Source organism: Chiloscyllium plagiosum, chromosome 17 (genome assembly GCF_004010195.1).
Source record: "Chiloscyllium plagiosum isolate BGI_BamShark_2017 chromosome 17, ASM401019v2, whole genome shotgun sequence".
Classification (NCBI taxonomy): Eukaryota; Metazoa; Chordata; class Chondrichthyes; order Orectolobiformes; family Hemiscylliidae; genus Chiloscyllium; species Chiloscyllium plagiosum.
The window spans coordinates 63,210,884-63,232,503 of NC_057726.1; the positions used below are offsets into that span (position 1 = coordinate 63,210,884).

General features: G+C 44.2%; 1 protein-coding gene across 1 annotated transcript in view; it reads left to right on the top strand.

Moving 5' to 3' along the window:
* Positions 1-8,677, top strand: part of e2f4 (E2F transcription factor 4) — a 45,444-nt gene extending 36,767 nt beyond the window's left edge. Inside the window, exon 10 of the mRNA XM_043707324.1 lies at positions 130-8,677. Within this exon, the coding sequence (XP_043563259.1) occupies positions 130-245 (116 nt within the window). The 3' untranslated portion in view covers positions 246-8,677. The remainder of the gene's footprint in view (positions 1-129) is intronic.
* The last annotated feature ends 12,943 nt before the right edge of the window (positions 8,678-21,620 follow it).

The window sequence follows — 21,620 nt, forward strand, 5'->3', positions numbered from 1 at the left end:
GAGGCAGCTGGGCAGACCTGTCTACGTGATTCCTCCTTCCTGCATCATTGCCAGCCAGGCCTCACGTTGAGTGCCTCCTGTTGTGTGCTCCGTTGTTTAACTGTGTCACCTGTCCTGTCTCCCTTACAGTGTTTGCTCCTCTGCTGAGGCTGTCTCCGCCACCAGGAGACCACGACTATTACTTCAACCTCGACGACAGCGAAGGCGTCTGTGATCTATTTGATGTGCCAATACTTAACCTTTGACCTATCAACAAACTTTGCAGTCGGTCAGCTGTGTATTGAACTTTTAAAAAAACATTTTTTTTTAACAAAAAAAAACTTTTTTTTAAAAAACAGACGTCTTTTGCAAATTCTAAGTCAGTCTCCCTGGAGTGAGATGAACTTTTGACGTAACTGCATCTGAATATGGTGAAGAAATAATGGGAGAGGCAAAGGTTGTCAACAGATGGATGGTTTCCAAATTGCTATTGGTTTTCTTTCCTTTTTTTTAAAATTGTCTCCACGTCCTCAGATATTTTGATTGTTCCTTTAGTGGCCAAGCAGACGTCTGGCTCTAACTCTATCATTGATCTCGTTGTGTGGTACCCCTGGAGGTGGTGCCTGGGAATCACATTGGTCTTCCAGATACCTGGATTGGAGTCAGCTGCTCTGGATTGACACTTCATGTGAAAAGCCATCTTCTCATGCTTTTTGGTGCCAAGCCTGCCTTCTGTTTATCGTCGAGACATTTTTCCCTTCCCCCATCTGCTTTCAATGGATCGTGCCACTGGCCTCTTCAGTACTAGCCCTATCTCCTTCCACTAACTGTTCAACGTACGACCTCACCAGATCGAATAGTCTCTTCCGTGGCAGGTGGGCATTATAAACCTTGGTCAGTTTAGAAGTTGAGATGAGGATGTTTTGTTTTTGTGCTTAATTTTATTTTTAATCCAACACTTGTTCTCGATCAGGTTACTTTAAAAGCTGATTTCCTCCTCAATATCCACCTTTGTAATCTTCCACAACTGCGGGTGTGTTGCCTCTTTTTAATGTCGGTTTGGACACTGTTTCCAGTCTGATTCCCACTGTTCTACTCATCCAATGTATGCAATCCTGCTCATCCAGGCTAAATGGATTATAAGATTGGTGCAAATGGACAAGAACGCTGTCAAACCTCACCCAGTGGATGGCCCGAATGGCTTTCTTCTGTGCTGGGATCATTTGGTGACTTCTTTGTCGCTTTTTAAGAATTTCCCTTCCATTGAAAGGGATTGGAAAGCCTATTTGGGTAGTTCCAAAGTTGGTGATTCCAAAGGGTGGTTCTTGAAATGTCATCGCCACTGAAGAGTTGACGTGCAAATTGCTTTTCTCATGGTGTATTGCAAAGAACGGTCACTCTCGAGTGACCTTGTCAGCTTGGATGTGAACCTGTGGCACTATTTTAAGTATTTTTAACTCCCCCCATTCCCCGACCTGTTTCTCCCATTTTCTTGACTCCTTGAGGAGCTCCCCTCATGGACCACTGTCAGGCTGCTGATGTTGCCCATGAGAAGCACAATCAGTTGTACAGTCAAAAGTCACACTGCCACCAGTTGTCATGACAATCTGCTTTCCCTAGTTGATGTCTTCCAATTTGTTCATGGGTGAAGATGGTGCTGAGGCTGTTTCCTGGTGATTGTCACTGTGGTGACCTTGGCATTGTTTATAGAGCAAGTAAAGTCAGAATGGCTCACCTTAAGCGAAACATACTTGTGCTTGACATTGCACATACACATCGTGCTAAAATTCAAACTCCATTCCTTTGTTAAACATAATATGGATCTTAAATGGCTCAGCCACTTGGCCTGACTCGAGGTGGATTCCGTTAACTCCTGGGGGGATTTGAAGACAAGTTGGGGGTGGGATAGTGATTGAGAGTTTTACTGGGGCTTGCCTCACGCTGGGGCTCAGGGAAGTCTGGATGCTTAGAACCCCTGGGTGTCACTGTTTTACAATGCGTCTCACTACAAAGGTAGCACACTAACAAGAGAGGGCCTAGCATCCTCATTGCTTCATATCTAGAGGAGAAGAGTGAGCTGATGGAATTGGGGAACTCATTGAGTTGTTTCACTTCCTGTTGGTATCTAGCCTGACAGCACTGTTGTCATGTTCAGTCTACGTGGTGCCCCGGTTCTAGATGATTTTCTATCTCTGCATGCCTTTCCCTCCTCTATGCCCGAGATGAGAGTTCAGTGAAACGTTGATCACGCTGCAAAACAATGTTTTTTTTTCTGTCCGTCCATGAGATGTGAATGTCAGTGGCTGGGCCAGCATTTCTTGCCTATCCCTAGTTGCTCTGTTTGAAGGGGGGAATGGTGAGCAGCTGTCTTGCACCGCTGCATCTGGTGTAGAGACAACCACAATGCTGTTGGGAAAGGTGGGCCAGGAGTTTGACCCAGTGACATTGAAGGAATGACGATACGTTTCCAAGTCAGGATGATTTATGGCTTGATGGGAACTGAGAGTTGTGGTGTTCCCATGTATTATCTGCTGCTCTCCTAAGTAGTAGAGGTTGTGAGTTTGAACTGTGTTGTGTAAGGAGCCTTGTTACAGTGCATCTTGACTGTGCACGCTGCTGCTAGGTGGGTCAGTCGTGGAAGGAGTGAATGTTTCAATTGAATGCTTTGCTTATGTTGCACTAAGAAGTTAAAGTGTTGCCTTAAAGGGAAACAAACAGTCAGAAACTGGAGGTAATTGTGGGTGGAATCCAGTTTGTGTCGGAGATGCGTGCAGTGGTATATCTGACAGGGAGGAACTGAGAGTAGTTCATGGGCTCGCTCACTCTACGACCAGCCGAACTAGAGCTGACGTTTCAGGCCAGGGAGCCACTGTTTAAGGTGAAGGAGAATGTCCTTTATTTCATAACTTGTAGCTGTGAGATCAGGTGATTCTGGTTTGAATGTTCCCACACATCAGACTAGCCTTATATAGTACAGAACTATCTTCCTGTGCTGTGCTGGGTCCATTGTTTGAACTCCACCCCTACACATGACCACACTCTCTTCCTGTCAAGTTTTACCGAATTGCCCCTTGTATTTCCTGACACAGACCACAGTGAGCACTAATAGTCTTCCAGGAGAGCTGTCTTTATTCGCTGACCTACTGCTGACCTTTGGTGAGTTCCTGGGCAATGTCTCGTGGCTCACTCAGGGACTAGTCACGTCTCTTAGCGTGCAGTGTTCACAACTGAGATTTGTTGTGGTTTCACAGGGGCCAACTTCTTATGCTCTCAGTTCAGTTACCCTCATTATTTATAGAACCATGCAGTACTGAAGAGGCTCTCTGGCCAATTGAGACTGTACCGCTAAAAGTACATGAGTACCTACACTAGTCCCACTGGCCTGCATTAGGCCCATAGCCTTGAGTGTTATGACATTTCAAGTGCTCATCCAAGTACTCATCTGCTTTACTCTCTCAGGCAACGCATTCCAGACCCCCACCACCTTCTGGGTGAAAAACCTTTTCCTCAAATCCTGTCAGACTTCCTGCCTTTCACTTTAAGGTTATGCCCCCTAGCTATTGACCTTTGAGTAAGGTGAACAGCTGTTCCTGCCTCCACCTTCTCTGCTCCAAAGAAAGCAACCTGAGCTTATTCAGCCTCTCTCCTTTGCTGAAGTGCTCCATTCCAGGCAGCATCGTGGTGAATCTCCTCTGGACCTGCTCCGTTCATAGCGATCGCCTTGTTTACCCAGATGTGGCATTAAAGAGATTCATTGAGATGTTTGACTGAGAGAGTTGGTGTCTCTGAAGGATGGCCCAATCTGGACCGATCACTCCAGATTGCTTGTGTTCTCTCTCTCGTTTGCGCACATCTTTCTTGTCTCTCCCTGTTCTCTCTCATTTGTATGTATCAGTGTCTTTTTCTCTCTCCTTCACTTGTCCTGTTACTAGCCATCAAGGTATAGCTTCTTCAGTGAAGCCCTTTGGTTTTATGTTTTTCTTCAAGGTAAGCACAATGTGTTCCTATGTAACGTTTCCCATTCCTGTGTTATCAACACATTCATGCGCTTAGCTGGTGCTATATCTACCGGCTAGAATGTTGCACAGATACAATACTGATGGGAACCGCCACTCTGGCTTGACAGTTCACCTCAGATGTTCCCCTCCAACTCACTTTCCTTTTTTCAGAAGGAGGCTATTTATGCGCAGGTGCCTTTGCAAGCTCTGTGAAAGATCTATGAAATTAGTCCCGATGCTCTTTAGCTCTTCAATTGTTTCCCCATGTTTATCCACTTCCCTTTTGAGTGTCCATTTAATCTACTTTGACCATCCTTTTGGGCAGTACATTGCAGTTGATAACAATTTGCGTTAGAAGAGAGATTAGAAATTTCACCTCTTGCCAATTAGCTTGGGTCTCAGACCTTGGCTTACCAACGTTGTTTTATGTAGGTATCTATTGTATCGAAGTCTCTCGTGATTGTAATGCTTTGTTGAAACCTCCATTGACTTTGTCTACTCTGCAAGCTGGTACTGTTTCCACACAATGAGGTGTCTCATCTCTGCTACCATTCTCGTAAAGTGTTTCTGCGCCCTCTCCGAGGCGTTGACATACTTCCTGAAGGGTTCTGCCCAGATTTTTTGTTTTATTCATCAACTGTGTGTATCACTGGCTAGGCCAGCATTGGTAGCTCAGCCCTCATTGCTCGCAAGAAGATGGTGCTGAGCTGTCGTCTTAAACTGCTGCAGGCCTTGGGTTGTAGAGAAACCACAGTAGTTAGGAAGGAGTTTCAGGACTTTGATCCAGTGACAGTGAAGGAATGGCGATAGAGTTCCCAAATCGGGGTGCTGAGTGGCTTGGGAGAGCACTTGCTGGTGGTGGTGTTTCCATATATCTGCTGCCCTTGCCCTTCAAGGCAAAAGCAATTATTGATTTGGAAAGTGCTGTCTAAGGAGCCTCGGTGAGTTCTGCAATGCATCTTGTAGAGGGTACACACTCTGCATCGGTGTGGGAGGGAGTGAATGTTGAAATTGATGGATAGGGTGCCAAAACAAGCAGGCTGCTCTGACATGGATGCTGTCAAGCTTCTAGAGTGTTGGTGGAAGTGCACTCATCCAGGCAATGGGGAATATACCACCATATTCCCATTGTGGATTGTGGACAGACTTTGGGGAGACAATAGGTGAGTTTCTACTCAACCTCTGACCTGTGCTTAGAGCTGCAGTGGTAATGTGGCTAGTCCAATTCACTTTCTAGTCAAAGGTAATCCCCAGCATTTGGTAAGGACTGTTCTGGTGATAGAAATGCCACTGAATGTGAAGGGGTGATGATTAGATTCTCTCTTGTTGGACATTGGTTATTGCCTGGTACTTGTGTGAGAGGAATGTTAGCTGCCAAAAATCAGTTGTCCAGGTCCAGTTGTCCTGGATGTTGTCCAGGTCTTATCACATGTGAACATGGGCTGCTTCATTTGGACACAGGCTTCTTCAGTCTCTCAGAAGTTAGGAATAGTACTGATTATCTTTCACTGACGATAACACAACCATACTTCCTGCAGTTATGGCTGGAAGATCATCAAAGCAGCTGAAAGCAGTTGGGCCTGTTTTGAGGAGCTCCTGCAGAGATGTTGTGGAGCTCAGAGGATTGATTTCCAACAACCACAACCATCTTCCTTTATGCTCGGTATGACTCCAACCAAAAGCGAGTCCCATTGACTTCAGTTTCATTTGGTCTCCTTGATGCCACAAGTGCATTGCAGTCAATGGAAGTGGCACTCACTGCATCTCAGGATTTCCGCACTTTTCATCTATGTTTGGTGCGAGACTCTGTAATGAGGTCAAGAGCTACTGGGGACATGGTGAAACTCAAATTGAGGGACAGCAGATTATTTCTTTCCACGTTGCAGTTGATAGTGTTCCATCGTTTTGCTGATGATTGAGCGTAGAGTTGTAGGAAGGCAATTGACAGGATTTATCCCTGACTCTGGACACAGGACATATTCACATGTTATCCAATGTTGTCAGGTTGATGTCAGTGTTATAACTGAACTGGAACAGCTTGTTTAGAGGAGCACAGGACTTCAGTTCTGTGATTGGAATATTGTCAGGGCCCACAGTCCATGGTATCCAACGTCTTCAGCTGCTGTTTGAAGATATGAAGATATCACATTGGACGCTGTGCTCCAATTTGAAGCCTGAGGCAAAGCAACTTTTTGTAAAAGCTTTATAGTACCTCCTTTTGCTTGATTTGGATATCCTTTGTCCCCCTCCCCTTTCATGAATCTTCAACACTTCCATTTGAGCTCCTGATCAGATTAAACTCTCCTTGGAGCTAATGTCCACCCAAGACACGAACACTACCTTGATGTGGAGAGACTCCCTCGCATACTTGGGTGGGAGAGATTAATCTCTCTTTCCTCCTTGTCACAACTTGATGCATTTTCTTCTTCTGTCCTCCTTGCTGCGGCCTTCTCCTGTTCCAGTTCAAACTTTCTCAATATCAGAGCAGCATACTGTTCTGTGTAAGAAATCCTTTAGCTGTTCACTGTCTTCACCTACCTCTTCTCTTGCAGTCTTTTTGAATTTCACTGCTTTCCTGCTCATGGGGGCTTGGACCCTCCTTTCGTATCTAAATTGTCGAGGTACTGCAGTCAAATTTGTGTTTCCTAGCACACAGGAGGGCCATTAAATCAAAAACCCCAATTAAACCATTTTGGTTTCAGGTAACAGGAGGAATTGGGTAAAATATGCCTTGACGATTCCTGAGAGGTTTAGAGGCTCCCCACTAAACATGCAGAGCGAAAGGCTCCAACCGTCTGTACACATTGCTCATCGATCGCCGGCTCACTGCTGTCGGATCTTTCTAGTTTCCAACACCAGCATTGGCCTTACCTGGAGCTCTGTTGTTTTAAAACCTGACTCTCTGAAAGTATAACAGAAAAACCACACCATGGAACCTGGCTGAGGATCCTGCCTCAAATCCAAGTAGTAACCCATGATTTGTTGAAAGGGAGGCCTGTTTGTATTTGAAATTTTATTGAACCCATGAGCAATGTTCTAATGTTGGATTTGGTTTGGAGCTTGCTGAGCTGTTTTTGGGCCTCTCTCCCGTCCACCCATAATCCTTGGGCAAAAGAGAATAATGAGGTTAATGGCTTCCTCGATTTTTGTATCGGTTTTAATTTGAAGGTATTTTAAAAGGGAGTTTTTAAACATGCCCCCTACATTCTTTGTATGGACGTTTGAATTTCTGGGGCTTGACAGTTAATTGTCAAAAGAGATTTTGATTTAATAGATAGCTGAATTACACTTGAATGTAAAAGGCTTTACGTGGTGTAAAACCCAAGCTTTCCACCCTGAAAGACTACCCTAAAAGGATGAAAACTCTTAAAAATACTGAAGACAAGAGATGTATCTAAAGTGGCCCTAATTTCAGGCTTACTTTCATCTCCTGGACCCCTTAACTTGTCATAAGTCCCTTGTTCATTGTTTGAGCTAAAAGATCAGATGTGTGTGTCTGTGTGTGTATGTATGTGAGAGAGAGGGAGTCTGTGTCTGTGTGAGAGTGTCTGTGTGTGTGTGTTTGTGTATATATAGAATGAGGCTAGTTACTAGGCAGTAGAGGACATTTTACTGAAAATGAGGGGGTGAAAGTATGATTGTCACCACTGGATATCGGAGTTAAGGTCCCGCAGGGTAGGAGATCCTTTGGCTTTCCACCCCTTTTCTCAATAAACAAAGTTTCAGTTTTGCCTAGTGCCAACGTCACACATTTTAAATCTACTGCCTGACTGTTTGAGTCCTTGTAAAAGCTAGTGACTCCTCCCATTTCTTTTAAGCTAAAGACAGTTGGATTGTTTTAACAGTAACAAAAGAATGCTGGGCATGTGCAGCAGCTCGGGTAGCATCTGTGGCGAGGGAAAGTCAGAGTTTGTGTTTCAGGACAGTGACTTTTCATTACTTCTGGAAAATATTTTGGCCTAAATTGTTAATTCTGTTTCTCTGTCTACAGATGCGACCAAACCTGCTGAGTATTTTCCAGCGTCTTTGATATTTTCCTTTTGGATTGTTTTATCATTTTGCTTTGTCTAGTTAGGGATTTATGGGTGGCGTTTTATGATAAGAATGTAAGATAACACTTTTTATTTGGTTCTCAAGAAGAAAAAAAATTATTTTTGTACTTTTGTGAGGGGGACATTTGAAATCAACACATGCCAGTTATTGTAGAATTTATAATATGGTCTTTCGTAAATTGATATTCATCTCAATATAGCACTTTAGAGAAATCAGATGTTTATATTGTATCATAAGACAACAGATGGTCATTCCATTGTAGACAGTAGCTTTGCAAAGGAAGAATTTATATATTATTTTTCTTCTTGTATTTTAATAGTATCTGAGTCAGTTGAGGAAAATCATTTTGAAATACTACAACTTTATTGTCACATGTTTGCATACAATGTTTCCTCAGCTTAAGAAATTGTATTGTGCTTACCTCTTCCCCCCCCCCACCCCACCCTTTATAATTTTTGTTTTTATGAGCTTTATTTTATTGGTTGAGCAATGTACCATGTTTGGCTGTTTTATGCCAGGTGATAAATGCATGTGTATCCTTATTAGTGCCCCTCCTTTGGCAGCTCTTCCTTGTACTGTTGTCGTGTTAACTGCAATGCATTTGGGAATTGTACAGTGTCTTAATAAAAAAAATCCTGTTTTTTGAATTAATTGCTTCCCATCAGTACATATAGCTTTTTGATCTCTGGTGATTAATAATCCCAGGGCCCAGAGCAGGAGTGGCCATTTTGTTCAGTGTGTGAATTAAGACTGACTTCCCCTGGGTTTTGAGTGAGTGGGATTTGTCCTTGCGATTGCATAGACTCTGTCCTGCCTCCAGCTAGTATTGATAGCTGCACTTTTCTGAAAAGAGGTGGATGGTGCCTGTCCCCACCTCCGAACTGTATCCTGCTGCAGACAAATTGGGTTCCTCGTAAGTGTACAGATCCCACAATGTGGCACCAAATGCTACAACATCAGGACCACCTTAAATTTCAGAAGCAGATTAGTGCGCATACAACAAACATTTCCAATGACCAATTCTTCTGCTTGTCTTCGCACTGAATTTCAGACCAACAGCCCATGCTTTCTCCTGGGCTCCGTCACTCTCACCCTATTCATCATCTTCCAGCTCTTTACTTTCAAACTGAAGCCTGTGGTTTTCAAAATAGGAATCTGGCTCTAACATGATCCTCAAGGCTTTTTTGTTAGTCAGCTATTGATGACTCTGGGTGTGTCAGATTTAGAGTCATAGAGATGTACAGCATGCCGACCAGATATCCCAACCCAATCTAGTCCCACCTGCCAGAACCTGGCCCATATCCCTCCAAACCGTTCCTTTGCATATTTTTATTCATTTACAGGATGTGTGCATCACTGCCTAGGAAGCATTTATTTCTCATCCCTAATTGCCCAGTAGTTAAGAGCCAACCACATTGCTGTGGGCCTGGAGTCACGTACAGGCCAGAACACACAAGGATGGCAGTTTCTTTCCCTAAAGGATTTTGGTGAACCAGATGAGTTTTTCCCCAACAATCGACAATGGATTCGTGATCATCATTAGACTCTTAATTGAGGATTGAACTTAAATTCCACCACCTGCCATGACGGGATGTCAAGCTGGGTCCCCAGAGCATTGTCTGGCCTCTGGATTAATGTCCCTGGGCTATCACCTCCCCCTTTTCTATTTCTCGGTTGATTGGGTGCAATCAGGTGATGCTTGGCCCATTCCCTTCACGGGGGAATAGTGGTAGGAAGGTGCCCCGACAATGCAGAAACCAACTTCACTGCCTGTATACAACCCAACTGGTTTCAGCTCAGTACAGAAACTGGAGTGGAAGGGCTGATTCATTCAGTTCAAATATATAAACCGGACTCTTGTTTGAATGAAGTGATAGTTTCTGCAGTTTGATAGAAACGTTTACATTTCCTGTGATTTGATGAACTTGTCAACCTGAAATGCCGGCTCTGATTTCTGTTTGCACGTACTGTGTGGCCTACTGATTATTTCCAAGACTTGCTCTGTCTGTTGTGTTTTGGAGCTGTTGGCTCGGGGCTAAGTATTGGCTATAGGCAGCAGCTCCCTCCCAGTGCTCGGATTCCTGTCAGCACAGTGATAAAATCAGCCGCTGGGGAGCAAGGCCTTCACATTGAGCAGGCTTTCTCAGCAATTGGCCTGTAGGCCCTGCAAATATATGGCCTTCCTGAAGCTCGGTGCGACTAATTCAAGGTATGGACTTTACCGTAAGTGAGCTGCAGGTTTACTTTGGTGAGGGACATTCCAGTCAATGGGAATTGATGCAAGCTAAGTTTCCAGTGGGGAGTCAACCTTTTGCTGTGTGCTGAGAGTGATGTATTCACCACCCGAGCAGGGATACCATTATGTAGTTCAGCACCTGATTGGTGAAATTAGCAGATGAGTTGGATCATGGGATGTTAATCTAAGTAGATGCTATGCATGAAGACTTTCGGCACAGGAGGAGGCCGTGGACTCGTTGCTGGCTCCCTAACAGCAATCTCGTCCGTCCTATTCATTCCAATCTCGTAGTCCTGGAGCTTTGGTTCCCTCGTGTCTTTTCATTTAAATCTTGGCTTGCACCACCACATTTTTTTTTGTCACATAATTATTTCCTAAAACGTCCTGGCACCTCTTGCCCAAAACCAAACACATCTGCGACCTGAACATTGGTGCCATCAGCCACTGAGAACAGCCCTTCTTTAACTATGAGATCTAAACCAGCCATGAGAGAAAGGGAGGACTGGCAACCAGAGTCGAAGAGTGTGCTGCTGGAAAAGCACAGCCAGTCAGGCAGCATCCGAGGAGCAGGAGAGTCGACGTTTTGGGCGTTAGGGCTTATGCCCACATTGTCGTCGTGTACCTCCGTCAAATCTCCCCTCAATCCCCTTTGCTCCTGACTTTGCAACATTGCAACTAAATTACCTTGTCCCTGGAGCCATTTTGGTAAATCTCTGCACTTTCTCAACAACCTTTGCATCCTTCCTAATGAGTGCTGACCAAAATTGGACACTGTGTTGCAGCTGGGCATTTGTTTGAGCTGTGTAAAGGTTCAGTATAACTTGCCTGGTTTTGTGCTTGATGCTTCTGGTTTTGAAACCCATTGGCTTTGTTAACAATTTGCAACACTTTGAAAGATCAATGCAAACGAACCATGAGCTCCTCTGTTCCTTCTCACTCTTTGGAACAAGGTCATTAATCCCTGTTGTCCCTCCCCATCCCTCCTACCTGTACGATAACATCCCAGGGCTGAGTAAAAGACAGACATTTCCAAACTGTTGGTAATCACAAAAATGGAACCCTGACTGATAGCTGTGCTGACCTGGTCCTGGGTTATTAGATGATGAGAGGGAAAATGGGAGTGAAAGTAGACCGTTTGACCCATCAGGTTCTCTCTGCCGTTCATTGAGACATGGCCGATCTTCGACATCAGCACCATTTTCTGCACTGTCCCATAGACATAGGGGCAAAAGTGGACCATTCAGCCCATTGAGTGTGCTCTGCCATTCATTGAGATCATGGCTGATCTGATTCTGAACTCCACTTGACTCCCTTGATGATTTAAATATCTCAGCCTTGACTATATTTATTGATCCAGTGTCAAAAACCTTCTGCAGCAAAGAATTCCACAAATTCACTGCCCTCGGGGAGAAGAAATTCCTCTCCATCTTTGTCGTGAATGGGTAACCCTTTATTCTGAGGTAATGCCCTCTGGTCCTATGCTGTCCCACATCAACCTCCCCACATCTTTCCTGTTAAGCCCCCTAAGAATGCTGTGTGCTTCAGTAAGGTCACCTCATCCTTCAAACCTCCACTAAGCACAGGCCCAATCTACTCAACCTGTCCTCATTAGGCAGTCGCTCCATATCTGGTATTGATCTAGTGAACCTTGACTGGACTGCCTCCAATGCCGGTATATCCTCCTTTAGGATAAGGGATGCAAAATTGGCCGTGATTTGTATAGTTATGGCAAGTCCTCCCTAGTTTTATACTCAGCTCCCTTTAAAGTAAAGGCCAAAATTCCATTTGTCTTAGCTATTACTTAGTAGACCATTCAGCCCATTGAGTCAGCTCCACCTTCCAATAAAATTAAGTTAGATTAGATTCCCTACAGTATGGAAACAGGCCCTTCGGCCCAACAAGTCCACACCGACCCTCCGAAGAGCAACCCACCCAGACCCATTCCCCTACATTTACCCCTTCACCTAACGTTACGGACAATTTAGCATAGCTAATTCACCTCACCTGCACACCTTTGGACTGTGGGCAGAAACCGGAGCACCCGGAGGAAACCCACGCAGACACGGGGAGAATGTACAAACTCCACACAGACAGTTACCCGAGGCGGGAATTGAACCCGGGTCCCTGGTGCTGTGAGCCACCTTGCCACCCTAGATTATGTGAGGTTGTGCACCTTGGCAGGACTAGAGGAGTTGAATATTATTTAAATTGAATTTATTTATTTAAGTTGAATTTTATTTGAAATTTATTTAAGTTGAATATTATTTAAATTTGCATTTAAACTGCAGAAAGGTACAGAACAGAGGAATTTGGTGAATTTTGCACATGGTAACCCAAAGTGCTCTGTTCTGTGGAGTTGGCTCAATGCACTAACTGGTCTACTTGCATCATACGGTCAGAAACCATTTGCTTCACTAATGTTCTTTAGGCAGGTAAATCTACCATGCTTACCTGATTAGGCTCGCATGTCCTGGGGTCAAGTTCCAAGGAATGAAGGGGAACTATTTCCAGTTTTAATGAAACGAAGAACTGCGATGTTGGAGATCTGAAACCAAAGCAGAAATAGCTGAATATACTCGGTAGGTCTGGCAGCATCTGTGGAGCGAGAGACAGAGTTCGAGTCCAGTGACCCTTATTCTGAAGAAAGATCATCAGAAAAGTTTTCAGACTCGGCTGGGGAATTGACTTTGATATCAAAACTGTAATTGGTGGCTATCTCATCCCTTTGCGTTTGTAGCATGCAGAAATCTTGTAATCTCAGTCATGAGCATAATCAATGACTAAGCCTCTTGGGGTACAGCATTTCAAAGATTCACCACCTTCCTTGAAGCAATTTCTTATCATCTCAGTCCTAAATAACCTAATCCTTATTATGACATTCCACGCCTTGTGCTAGATTCTCTGAGACGAAGAAAAAGATACTTCCTGCATCTCCCCTGTCGAGCCCTGTAAGAATTTGAGGTTTCGATGCGAGTCAGTCTTCAAAACTTTTGTCTTCATCGGACAACCACAGTATTACCAGGTTCCATTGTCCTCAAGAAGAGATTTATTAGACAAAAAACATTAACTCTATTTCTCTATCCACAGAAGTTGATAAAGCTACTATGATTCATTAGCATTTTCTGTTTTTATTCCAGCAGCCCATTCTGATGAACCTCCACCGTACTCTCTCCATATATATCCTCACAGTACTCCAGGTGTGGTCAGGCTAAGGTTCTGTAGAATAGAATTAAGAAATCTTTACTCCTATACTCATCTTGTTACAGTAAAGTTAAAAATCACACAACACCAGGTTATAGTCCAACAGGTTTATTTGGAAGCACTAGCTTTCGGAGCTCTGCTCCTTCATCTCCACAACCACCTGATGAAGGACACCCCGGCATCTCCAAATCATGTTACAGTAAAGGCCAACGTACAATTTGTTCTGAGGAAGAGTCACTCGATCCAAAACGTTAACTGATTTCTCTCTACAGATGCTGCCAGACCTGCTGAGCTTTCCCAGCAATTTCTGTTTTTGTATACATTGTCATAGAATCCCTACAGTGTGGAAACAGGCCGTTTAGCCCAACAAGTCCACACCGACCCTCCAAAGAGTAACCCACCCCGTCCCATTTCCCTCTGACTAATGCACTGAACACTACGGGCAATTTAGCATGGCCAATTCACCTGACCTGCACATCTTTGGGCTGCGGGAGGAAACCCACATAGACACGGGGAGAATGTGCAAACTCCACACAGTCACCCAAGGCTGGAATCAAACTCTGGTGCTTGGCGCTGTGAAGCAGCAGCACTAACTACTGAGCCACCATGCCACCCGTACAATTTGCTACATGGGGAGTGCTGCAGTGTCATAGGTGTTGATCAGACAAAGTGATAATAAGAGGGGCAAACTATGTTCCCATGGGTGAATCTAAAAGTTGCCATAGCACTATTTTTGAAAAAGAGCAGAGAGAACACTGCTCTCTTTCAAAAATAGTGCAATGGCAACTTTTAAATTCACCCATGGGAGCACAGTTTTGTCCTGGCCAATATTTATCCTACAAGCAACATCAATAAAAACTAATTAACTAGTTATTATCAAATCTCTGTACCTGGAAGCTGCTGGTGTACAAATTGGCTGAGTTTTTCCATATTACAACAGAGAATACATTTCATTAAAGTTACATTTAGATCAGATTAGATTCCCTACAGTGTGGAAACAGGCCCTTCGGCCCAACCAGTCCACACTGACCCTCCAAAGAGTAACCCTGGACAATTTAGCATAGCCAAGTCACCTGACCTGCACACCTTTGAACTGTGGGAGGAAACCAGAGCACCCGGAGAAAACCCACGCAGACACGGGGAGAATGTGCAAACTCCACACAGACAGTCCGAGGCTGGAATCAAACCTGGGACCCATTGACACAATTTCTTGTAAAATAATGATCACAAATGTGCTTTCATCATGAACTTTCTACTTAATGATGCAAGATGGTTTAGGCCACGCCTCTTGGCTCCTGGTCTCCTCAGGATGGACACTGCTCCTGAATTAGGAGAATACCCCACACTGAGCTGGGGGTGGGGGAATCTACATGGTTCAGGGGAGATGTGTATTGAACACAGCATCACTATGTGGACAAGCTGTGAATTGCACTCTCCCTGCCAACTCTCATATCCTGAAACATTCAATTTGTATCCTGAATCCCAAAAACCTACCAACTAGACAAATCCATCAACGATATCCTCACCATTAATCTTTCAAGACCTTGACCGTCTTTCAAAATGTTGACCAGTTTCAATGTTCACTGAAAACGTTTTTCACTTCCTTGCTGATTTGCTCTCACTCGCCCTACTGGTCGAAGCCTTGAGTGTTCCCAAAGTAACAGGCCGCCCCATTTGTGCAAGTTCAGACAGTGGCCATTATGGTTATATTCAACCACAAACGCATCACAATCCTGAATAATCACAACCTCACCTGAGATCTGGACACACTATCTCTCTCTCTCTGGCTGTGAACGGTACTGTTAGAAACAAACACAGACATTCCTGGAGGAACGCAACAGGTCTGGCAGCATCTGTGGAGAGAGAATCCGCGTTAACACTGCAGGTTGACGACCTTTTCATCAGAATTGGGAAAACTCAGAGGTAAAATAGGTTTCAAGTATGGGGTGGGTGGAAGGAGGTCTGTGATGATCTTTTTGTACACTTCATAATCTCTCACTGTCTAAGAAATGCTGGGCATTTGTTTCCTGTTCCAAACTCGATAACTTTACATGTTTTCCACATTATATCCCACCTGGTGTGTTCTTGCCCACTCACTCAGTCAGTGCGTCTAAATCCCATTGAAGCCTCTTCAACTCTCCTTCCCACTTCATGTTATTGTCATCAGCAAACTTGGAGTTATTGTATTTGGTGCACATGTTCACACCAAATGATATAGATGGTGACCATTTGGGACTCGAGCACTGCCCTTTGTCTCTGGTTTGCCCCCTATTCATGAGTTGCAGTCCAGACCAATCCCATACTCTCAGTCTGCTTACTCACCTACTTTGTGGGACCTTAGTGAATACCTTTTGAGAATCCATTCGTGCGACATCTACTGGCTACCTATTTCCTATCCTAAGAATTACATTATTAAAAAGCTGCAACAGACATGTTTGACATTATTTCCCATCCTGTTGTCCATCTTATCACAGACCAAATTCTCCTCCTCTCACCCATCCCTTGCTGGAAATCTACTTCAACCCTGGTTTTTTCCCAATTCTGATGAAAGATCGTCGACCTCTGATGTCAACTCGGTGTTGAACCCACTGCACCAATCAAAAGCAGAGTGGGGTAATTCTCTGTGGAGCAGCGAGCCCTTTCCTGATGAAGGGCTTTTTCCCGAATATCGATTTTCCTGCTCCTTGGATGCTGCCTGACCTGCTGTGCTTTTCCAGCACCACTCTAATCTTGACTGTAATCTCCAGCATCTGCAGTCCTCACGTTCGCCTAATTCTCTGTGGTGTCCTTGTCTGCATTTATCCCTCAAGCAGCCAGCTCCTAACAAATAACCTGGCCCTTCTGTCACAAAGCTAGTCCCTTTTCTTCCTAAAAGCTGTTCCTTGGCTCAAGGGGACTCTGTCCTTGATTTTGTTCAGAGGGGTAATAAACCAGGCTGAGCTTCAATCAGTCTGGCTTGGTACAGAGATGAAAAGGATTTTGAGAGGCCTACTGTTTATATCTATACAGATAAGACTTCAGGCCAAAGAGGTCATGTTTTAGAAGTGACCTATATATAGAAAGGGGAGTAGTCAGCTTTCTAGCTGAGCTGTTTAGTTCAGTCTTGAATTGGGAAGTTCAACAGGGAGCTGTGTGGAAACGCTCTCTCTTTTCTGCCCCTCAACTTCAACCTGTAAGCGTGTGTACCATTTATACTGGGTTTTAAAGGGAGTTTGCTTATTGGGATTGTTATGTATATTCGGAACAGCGCAATTAAGTCTAGTTGCATAGACTGAGTTCTGTAGGGGTTCTTCGTGTTTCACTGTGTAGTTTTGTGAATTAACTTTTGTCTGTTTTAAAATCTAGTAGTCAACCTAGCTAGCTTACTCCGGGCAATTTTCGCTGTACACTTACCGAAACAGATTGCAAAGTTATGGTCTGAGCTGCCTGCTTGAGGATGTTTTGAGTGGTCTGGTTTAGTCCACAACACCTCCCATGCTGATGTTTACTGTGTTTTTCATTTAAAGATTGATTACAGTTCAAGCATAATTCTCTGGCTTGGACACCCCTTGGGGCATGACGTATGAAAAATGCTAGAATACAGGTCTGGCTTTCTGTACAAATTAACAGATAAATCAATCCATTATGTTAGCAGGAGATAGATGTATGGACTATGGATGTGGGGAACCTGGCTGATGCTCTGCGGATGTTAGCTCAAACCTGACAGTGGCAGCTGGGCTAATTTCAATTCAAACATATCTGGACTATTAATTTAGTCTCGATAACGGTGACCGTGACAACCATCAATTGTCATATAAACTCACAGTGATTCAGTAGTAGTCTTTAGGGGAGGGAATTTGCCACCCTTACATGCCATTCAGAGCAAGGGATAGGCACTGAACGCTGATCCCCATGTTCCTGTGTGAGGAGAAGTGAGGGTACAATTGAATATATACCAACAAAACAATCTGGTCAAGAAATATAAGGCAGCTATTCACTTGATAAAGAACCTTGAACCAATTGACTTTGACAATTTCATTCTCACAGACAGATCCACACCCTCTTGTCGTGTCTCACCAACACTTACTTGTCCATTTTTCTTTAAAAACTAAAGCATTTCCAGAAAACTCTTACACTAAATTTAGTTGTTTTCAGTTACTGGGAACAAGAACCAAGACTGGCCCCACTTCCTTGTAGCTGAGTCTCACGCACTCACGCACTGAGGTTGAGGCTATTTTAAAATGAAACTTCTCCTAATTCAGTTCCACTCTAACCATGCCAATCTGCAGTTCACATGAAAGAAAGAGACTCCAGATGTATAGAAGTCTCAGCTGATTAGAGAGGTCTCAAGAACTGAGCTTTATAAACACAGCCAGAACGAAAACAGAATCACCAATACAGACAAACTCCAATTGATATGCAAGGAAGCTTCACCCCTGAGGTCCAAAAGAGGTTATCGAGTGGTCTATGTACAGATAGATGCTGCAAAAAGGAGATACAAAGGTGAGGTTTTATTTTTGTCTTACATTCATCAGGGACTAGGATGAAGGTAACCACAGTTTGAATGTGGAGTGGGGGGTGTAGGAACCATCAGTTTATAAGCCTGAGAAGGAGATGCTGATGAATCGGACTATCATTGGCAAGAACAGTTAACTGTTAATCTTCATTCCTAGGCCAGTGAGATAAACCCTGGTCAGGGTGTTGCCATTGAAATGCAACAGAGATTGGCAGTCTCCCTGGCTCGTATTTCCACAATTAAGAAGTTGTGGTGTATGTCTTTCTGCCTGTACAAAACACAGTCTTGTGTGTTAACATCTAACTTTGAGCCTGACTGATAATCGTAGATTGGATTTCAGTGTAGTTTCCAGCACAGTCTGGATTGTTCAATAAATGCTGGCCAATGGCAGGATAATTTTTCGTGTTGCACATGGTGTTCTGAGGCTTGCAAGCCTGGGCTGGTTGAGTATGATCATTCCACTCCCTGCTGTGATTGGTCAGTGGGGTAGATCTGCCTCCTTAATTCGCCAGCAATGTGTTGCGCCCAAGGTATTATAGTGTTTGTTTTCAAGTGCAGCGAGAGAGCTAAATTGAGACAGAGTCCCATCGTCAGACATGGTTGTTCACAGGGTTTCTAATCAACACCATGTTGTACACGACACTTGGTCTGGTTGTGCAACTTCCTTCCATGTTTTTGACAGTTTCCATCAGTTGTGGGATGTGGGCATCACTAACAAGGGCAGCATTTACTGCCCATCCCTAACATCCCTTAAACTGAGAGGCTTGCAAGGCCATTTCAGAGAGCAGTTATGAGTGAACCACATTGCTGTGGGTCCGGAGTCACAGGTAGGCCACACCGGCTAAGAACCCCAGATTTCCGTAGATTACCCTTCCCTTAAGGATATTAGTGAACCAGGTGGGATTTTAGAAAAGTCAACAATGGTTGGCATAGAGTCGAGAGTGTGTTGCTGGGAAAGCAAAACAGGTCAGGCAGCATCCAAGGAGCAGGAGAATCGGCGTTTCGGGCTAAAGCCCTTCATCAGGAATAGGACCAGCTTTACTTTTAAATTCTGCATTTTTACTTAATTCCGTTTTAACCATCTACCATGGTGGGATTTGAACCTGTGGATCAAGTCTGAGACTCTGGATTACCAATCATATAGCACGGAAACAGACCCTTCGGTCCAACCAGTCCATGCCAACCATAATCCCAAACTAAACTAGTCCCAGATGTCTGCTGCTGGTCCCTATCCCTCCAAACCTTTAATATTCATGTACTTATCCAAATGTCTTTTAAACTTTGGAACTGTACCCAGTCCAGTGCCATCATCAAACTGTTGCCAACTCCTGAACCATTTATGCCACTCTCTTGACTCAATAGGTAACTGCACCATAAATAATGCCCACACTATATATGATTGTAAGCAGCTTAGTATCACAGTTAAGGCGTTACTAAATATATGATAAATCTGTTTGAACAGGGATGAAACATGAACCCTATTCTCGCTCATGGTTTAAGTTTGGAATACTCTTGTCCTGTATGAAGCAGGAATTGGCTGAATTCAAACTCCTTCCTTACCAGTTATCCCACCCCGAAGCAATATCCAACAAGGATGCTTCGGTCCTGAAAACACACTAAGTAGATCTGACAGATGTACGTTGAGGAATACCGAATGATATCTGCAACATGAATAGAGCCATAGGGGTTGACAGCATGGAAACAGGCCCTTCGGCCCAGTCTGCCCATGCCACCCAGTTTGGTAACATTGCATTGTCACGAGACAAACTAGATATATACAACTGTAAACTCAACAAAGGACCTCGAATGGTCGCACAGCAAAACGTACATGCTGCTCAATGAAGGTTCCAGGGTAATATCTATACCACCTACCACTGCCCATGACCACATGGCAACACACATTGCAGAGGCATCTATTAGACTGGCACAAGGATGTGCAAGTGACCTGCCTCACTTTGTCCTTGTGGCTCAGTGCATCGACAGTGAGGGTCACCCAACCCACAAAAGCAATGGTCCTGTACACCCTGTTTCATCTCTGACACTATGTGCAACATGAAGTGACTCAAATGGATGAGTGAGCTCCTTGCAACTAGTTTTAAATGGTTTTCCCACATTAAATGTGCAGGATTCCCTCACTTCCATGAAGACCCTGTACAAGAGCTACATGTTGAGAGTGATAGCACATCCCTGTGTTCTTCTGGCAATGGCATTAACAATGTGCCATCCAAGGAAGCATTGACATTTGAACCACGGGCGGCACGGTGGCACAGTGGTTAGCACTGTTGCCTCTCAGCGCCAGAGACCCGGGTTCAATTCCCGCCTCAGGCGACTGACTGTGTAGAGTTTGCACATTCTCCCCGTGTCTGCGTGGGTTTTCTCCGGGTGCTCCGGTTTCCTCCCACAGTCCAAAAATGTGAATTGGCCACGCTAAATTGCCCGTAGTGTTAGGTGAAGGGGTGAAATGTAAGGGAATGGATCTGGGTGGGTTGCACTTCGGCGGGTCGGTGTGGACTTGTTGGGCCGAAGGGCCTGTTTCCACACTGTAAGTAATCTAATCTAATGTCATTGTAACATGGCAATCTACATATGCCACACATGTCCAAAACTGTGTACATTGAACTCATGAACTTGGTGACCCTGACAGTTGAGTGCAGTCTCAGTGATGCCACATAGGCCCAATTGGATGCCATTGCTAAGGGATATCCTGTAGACCCAGCTGTTGCTAATCTCTTCGTTAGTTACCATGGGAAACACAGTTTTGATAGAATATCCACTAACCTTCTACCCTTGCGAACACCCAATATGTATGTATTGCAGTATTCAAATCTGCAGTTATATCAAGGAATTTGTTTACAAAGCTTGATAAACACGAGAAATTGAACTCAAAATGTTACCACGGTTTCTGCCCTCACAGATTCTGTCAGAGCAGCTGAGTTTCTCCAGCACTTTCTGTTTTTATTAATAATGAACGCCATCCTATGCTCAAATCTACCATTGAGATGGGAGCAATCAAATATGCTGCCTTGCCTTGGTGTATTAATTGAGAAATCTGCCATTGGGTTTTCTGCCAATATGTCCCAAAAATCTACCTTCACTGGTCAATATATGCATTGGGATTCCTACTCCCTACAAGATCGATCTTATTGGCAACCTCGTGAATAGGTAACCAGTCATCTGCTCACTGTGTAGACGTGATACTGAAATAGAGTATACCAAAACCATCCTGTGTAATAATCACTCACTGTGTATTGTGCAAAAAAGGAGAAAGTGAGGTCTGCAGATGCTGGAGATCAAAGTTGAAACTTTATTGCTGGAACAGCACAGCAGGTCAGGCAGCATCCAGGGAACAGGAGATTCGACGCTTCGGGCACAGGCCCTTCTTCAGGAAAGTGTCACACACAGACCAGCACATTCTCATTTTGGTTTAAGGTAGAACATAAGAAATAGTCAGAGTTGAGAGTGTGTTGCTGGAAAAGCACAGCAGGTCAGGCAGCATCCGAGGAGCAGGGAAATCGACGTTTCGGGGCCGGAGCCCTTCATCAGGAATCAGAAATAAGAAATAGTCAGTTCAGCCCTTCAAGCCTGTCCCACCTTTCTAAAAGGTCAGAAGTCACATGACACCAGGTTATAGTCCAACAGGTTTATTTGAAATCACAAG